Genomic DNA, 6000 nt, shown 5'->3' on the forward strand with positions numbered 1-6000 from the left:
TAACTTTTTTCTTAAGTAAGATTTTATTAAATTATGGAAAAATATAGATGGAGTTCAGAAACTAGTAAAGGGAGAAATCATTATATATGCTATAAATATAATGCACTTTACGTGCAGATAACCACTATAGAACTTCAGGAACTTCAGTGCTCTAAGTGTTTGAAGTGCCTCTTTAAAAACTCTCTGTGATTGACAGATTTATTCACTATTCAACAGGGTTATACATTAAAGTGAGAAATAAAAATAAATTCATAATTGTATGCGAAAGATGTTGAACTGGAAGCGTAGCTGACTTGGAGAATTTTTCCACTTCAACCTTTTGGCTTAAAATGTGAAATTCGGGGGCGGAGCCTGACCGGGGAGCTGAACAGACACGTTTACTGAGAGCTCCTGGGCCTGATCCCGGTTTTAGGCAAAAATCAGTGGGTAATCGACAATTCCTGCACCCCAGTTCACCTTGCCTTGTCACACAGGAGCAGGGGTACCGGGGGACACCTTGAACGCCTACATGCCTGCTGTGATGCTGAACCGGAGGGCCGAGGCCTACATCTCGCAGAGCTGGAGAGAGGCGGCCGCTCTCCCAGCTCGCCGAACCTCGCAGCACCCGCAGTATCGGACCTCCCTCCCCCCCCCCAGGACCGGCGGGCGTTATCCCGGTCCCCATCAGCATGTACCATCAGCCCACAAATGATGCAAAAACCGATGACACTCCACAGCAGGTTCTGCACCAGCAGGCTGTGAACCGCAAAATGGCGACCACAACCCTTAACACAGAGCCTGCAGCCACTCAACCCCTCCATGAACGCCTGGATGCTCTGTTGAGCAGTTTTTGGGAGAAACTGGAGCAGCGGCAAATACAGCGAACCCCCAACCAACCTGCAGTAGTGGGGAAGCGGGAGGCCACGAGTCGGAGAGGGCAGATCCCGGACATGGCCGCCATATACTCAACGGCGGAGTGCCCTTCTAGGCAGAGGCCCAACAGGAGAATCTCTCCAAAACACCGACCACACCGCAGGAGGGTCGACCGCCGCCGGCGGCGGAGAACCATCAGATCCCTCCACAGCGCCCACAAAGGGAAAGACCCGGCCCAGAGAGGTACCCGAGTCTGTGGACACAAGGTGTGGGCCCAACGTAAAGCCTGGAGCTGGGGAGAAGCTTCGCACCGCACTCAACCCTTCTTCACGTTTACCCCACTGACACCTACACTGCTGAACAACCGACCATCCCTCCGTCCAACACCAACCTTGATCCTGACCGGCATCGGCTGAATGATTCCAAGATCTCAGAAATAATAGGCCGGACCACAAGCTGACGGACACTTTCAACATGGCGCAATATTACCCCAGCAACCTACTTAAGGGATATGATAGCCCTCAGGTTTTGCGTTACCAAATACTACACTTACGTTTTTACTAGTTATTTAAGTTGTGTAATTCAATCATGCAGCCACCAGGTGGCATTTTCCAGTATCTTTCCGCTGTAATAGTATGTGACGCACCCCTGACTTACTCAAATAGGCATATTGCTGGGGGTAAATACTTTGGACTGCTACTGCATCCAGACTAAAACTAAGCTAACTCGGAATTCAGCAGCCTAGGCCGTCGTATAACCATTTTTCTATGCTTGCGCCCATTCTTTTAAATTCTGCGACCAGGATCGTTCCTAGCCATAGTTCCGAGCATCCACCTGCCTAGCCCGCAGACTAACATGCAATTAACTTGCTGACTAAACCTGGATGTTACTCAGGTCTCATGTTTAACCGTTTGGTTTTTGCAAAGCTACCCTCTCAACTACTTCATTATACGTTATTTCAACCTGCCACTTAAATCGCCTACAGCATATCTATGGTGTTATATAGCTTACAGACTCTTTATTTTGATAACTCACCTAGATAAGCACTGTTTATGGTTATATTTGCTAAGCCGTTATATACTTGTTCTTCATAAAAAAAAATGAGGCTGTCGATTCTCTAAGATAATATGTTTTGCGATGTGACATTCCCGACTTGTACAACTTATTATTGTCTTCCCTTCTTTATTCTGTACTCGAAACCTAATATGCCTCAATAAAATAAAGATTGACAAAAAAAATAAAAAAATGTGAAATTCACGTTGTCTTCTCTTTGAATTCCCAACAATTCTCACTGTAGTGTATAACTGTGCTCTGGTTGACAATATGTACATATATTTTTACGTTAGTTCACTGATTGCAAATTATATTTCTATCTGTTAGGGAATCCTGGAATCAGACCTGTAGACGGAGGTCCTAGAGATCCAATTGTGCCAAAATCCGGTAAGTAGCATTAACCATATGGGAATAGACCTTTACACTGTTTCCTATGACAGTTTTTGTACGGTTTCAGAATAATTTCAGAGTAGACGTGTGGTATAACCATTATAGGGTAAATACTAATAATACTACCACCAGCCAGCACAAGTATTCCCGTCCGGTAGCAACACATTTGCCGTAGCACCTGTCTCCAGTTATCTTGCTGTTAATTAAGACAACTCTCCATGCAGTCTAGAATCTCCCTGGTGCCTTGATGTACAGGTCGTACATAAATAGATTTCTAATGCATTTTTCTTAGTGCGAGGCCAGTCATTCATTGTGAGTGTCAGCTGATGCTGTCAACCTATAACGTGCTACCAGGGCAAGAATTCTGCATTGAAGCTATAGCCAGTGGAAGAGGGGCTTGTATAAGGGACAGTGTCTGGGGTACTTTGAGGTTAAACATTAATGGTTTAATTCCTTTAGGAATTGTACTCACTTAACGACCATACACTGTCATGCAGTGCAAGACTTTAACGTCCCTTGATGGCATAGACTGTCATGTAGTAACCAGCAGGGGTTAAATCCCTGCTTGTAGCAAGGGATACCAGATATTTTTCTGGAGAGGTCCTCTTTGTCAGCTGACATATGAGCCATGTGCAGCATTCAAACTGAGCTCTGCGTATAGCCCTTTAAATCCTTTTAAATGCATTTCTAACTCTGCTATTTAAAAATAAGGGGACCCCAGGTACCTGGAGTCCCCTCTTTCAGTTGGAGCCACAGTTAGATGGTGGGGTTAATGGTGGGATTAAGGGATGGAGTAGGAGCAAGATTATTGGAAAAGGTATTCATGTGGGGTATCATTGTAATCGATAACAGTGGCAGAATGCAAATATGGGGTGTTTGCAGTACTGGGACACTCGTGGTCTGTGAATTTTCCAAAAATAAAACCCATGTGGAAACACAAGAAATGAATTAATTTGATCTTAATTTATGATAAAATAGTTAATTGAACAGTGTCAAAATGCTTTTAGTTACATTGCATTGGGGATGTCCTTTCTACAAATATGTACTTTTGGATTCTGTGACTACTATGAAAGTTGTAAGCTCAGTATGCCACATTTTGCTGAGTTATAGCTTTAAAACACGTTCATTCGCTCTAAGAATGCACTGAAATCCTACACATATTGCGTATTTTAACAATTAAGAACAATTAGTGAATCTATTTTGAATTAGCTTTCTTTGTGTGTAGAAATTATTAAATGCAAAACTGAGGAAGATTTTTTTTTTTGTTTATGTATATATAAAGCCATGTTTCTACTTTAAAAAGAGTGAATTTATGGAAAAAGTGCCAAAAAGGCCTTTCTCGCAAAAGCGTCACATCTCAAAAAAGCCTTGGGGCGTAAGGGGTTATGTTTCTTTGTATGAAATTATTTTTTTCAGAAGGTATTTGTGAATTCAGAGAATTACTTTTAAGAAATATCTAAAAAAAAAATGTAATAGGTACTTTTGCTAGATTGAAACGCACTCGTCAGAAAAAAATTAACATTTCTTTTTAAAGTTGTGATTAAATAATATAATTATTGTAATTATTGTGAATATATTGATTGAGTTTGATGACAATATTACTTTCTTTATAAAGGTGAAGGAAAAAAGCCACGTTCAACAGGAATTATTTGTAAGACCAACAATCCTAGACCTGGAGATGATGTCATGTTAGCATGTTGCATTAACGGACCGGATTCAAGGAATGGCGTGTTCTCTTGGTACAACGGGATGTTCCCCATAGTAGACAACATCCACGCATTCAACAACAGTGATGGCTCTGGCTGCATCTCCACAGTTACTTTTAAGCCAGACATATCCGAAACTGAATTTCAAATCCGATTTGAAGCTACCTTTAACTATGAAACTATCGAAGAAAATTATGTTCTTAAACTGGCTTAATGATTGTTCGATCGGTGAAACGCTAAACCTTGGTATATATGAAGGACATTAGTCTTGGGTCACTCATCAGCACAGGGTACTGATACCTCTTTATATATTACAATGGACAGTGTAGGAGAGTAACGGAGCTGTTGTGTTGCTCATAAAAAACACTGAAATCTTTACTATGAACATACAGCGTGAACACACACACACTCACCCAACACAACTCTAAATCAACAAGATTTTAGCAGATTGTACAGATGGATTTATCAACTTCAGTGCTTTAAGGGTTTGAAGTGCCTGTGCGGAACCAACCACGCCACTGTACACTGGAGGAGCCTGGTTGCCTGCCTGCTGCCTTTTGACTATGGACCGGCATTCAAATACTTTATTTTTCTATGCAGAAAGGTTTATTCATGTATTTCTGCCCTGGCGTTCTGTAGATTATCGGATTTACTGAATTAACTCATTTAACCCAGATAGCTATGCCATGGAGTCTATTTGTGTAATAAAACACTTGTCTGTTGTAAAAATGTCTGTATTTTATGTAATAAATGTAACCTTGTGTATTTTATTGTATTTTACTGTCTTTTTACTGCCATGTGCTTAATGGAGTTTTGCCTCTGTCCTTGGAGATAATTGTATTACTTCTCAATTATCTCCAGGATAGAAGCCTCTGTGGAACTGGTTTTGGGCAGAAAATCCATGCTTCATTTGGTCACAAAGGACTTTGATCTATCTTTTGAACCAATGGACCAATTTGGATGATTTTGACATATTTGGAGTATGCTGCTTCGGAAAATGTAATGTGATGCATACTTTTAAAGTTATGAATAATGTGGAAAAACTGTATTTCTCTGTATCTTATATCACATGCAGAGGGGAGTATTTTGAGTGGGAGTGTCTGTGTGTATTGTACGGATTGATTGGTTGTATTTCAAAGTCCTGTGGGCAGTACTTTGTTTGTGGATTGTGAATAAAAGAGGCTGTATGTGCCTGTACAGTCAGTTCTGCTTGACCTCAAAATAAAGTGTCGTCTCGTTATTGGGGGAATTGGATTGTATGCTGATTGCCAGGAGTGTAAGCCAATTGTATGCTTTTCCTGTTCAGCTGTTTACAGCATTCATATGCTTGAGAGCATTTGTATGCTTCTCCGGTTCGGTGGTTGTGGTGTCTGCTGCAGTGCTTGGAGTCCTCAGAAAGCGCTAGGAGCATCCATCAACGGAGGTACCCAGTCGGGGTGCCCGTCGATCCGTTACATTGGTGGCAGTGGTGGGATGGCATCCTAGTGCGAGGTAAAGCAGCTCGGAGACACCGTTCGTGAAGTTACAAATTGAGGGCAACGCTAGCACACGTGCAGCGCCCCTGGGAGCAGAGATATCCAGCGACTTGGAGCAGACAAGTATGGAAGGTTCTGGCGATGATTGGCTGGCCGAGGTGAGGCAGCGAGTCGCCCAGTATGGTGATAATGTGCCCATGGATATATTCCAGGCGATCTGGAACCAGGTCACAGCCGAGCGAAACGCAAAGATGGACAGAGAATTCCGGCTGGCAAAAGAGAGAGAATATGCCCAGCGGCAGAGTGAGTTACAGGGAGCCAAAGGTGTCGTCCTTCCTCCCCAGCGACAGTGTGAGTCCCAGGAAGCCAAAGGTGTCGTCTCCCCTCCCCAGCGGCAGAGTGAGTTACAGGGAGCCAAAGGTGTCGTCCTTCTTCCCCAGCGGCAGAGTAAGTTACAGGGAGCCAAAGGTGTCGTCCTTCCTCCCCAGCGGCAGAGTGAGTTACAGGGAGCCAAAGGTGTCGTC

General features: G+C 43.0%; 1 protein-coding gene across 1 annotated transcript in view; it reads left to right on the forward strand.

The window, feature by feature from the left end:
* Positions 1–4568, forward strand: part of NCR3LG1 (natural killer cell cytotoxicity receptor 3 ligand 1) — a 37093-nt gene extending 32525 nt beyond the window's left edge. Inside the window, exons 12-13 of the mRNA XM_063437598.1 lie at positions 2233–2292; positions 3911–4568. Of these exons, the coding sequence (XP_063293668.1) occupies positions 2233–2292; positions 3911–4215 (365 nt within the window). The 3' untranslated portion in view covers positions 4216–4568. The remainder of the gene's footprint in view (positions 1–2232; positions 2293–3910) is intronic.
* Positions 4569–6000: the final 1432 nt, after the last annotated feature.

This window comes from Pelobates fuscus, chromosome 12 (genome assembly GCF_036172605.1).
Source record: "Pelobates fuscus isolate aPelFus1 chromosome 12, aPelFus1.pri, whole genome shotgun sequence".
Lineage (NCBI taxonomy): Eukaryota > Metazoa > Chordata > Amphibia > Anura > Pelobatidae > Pelobates > Pelobates fuscus.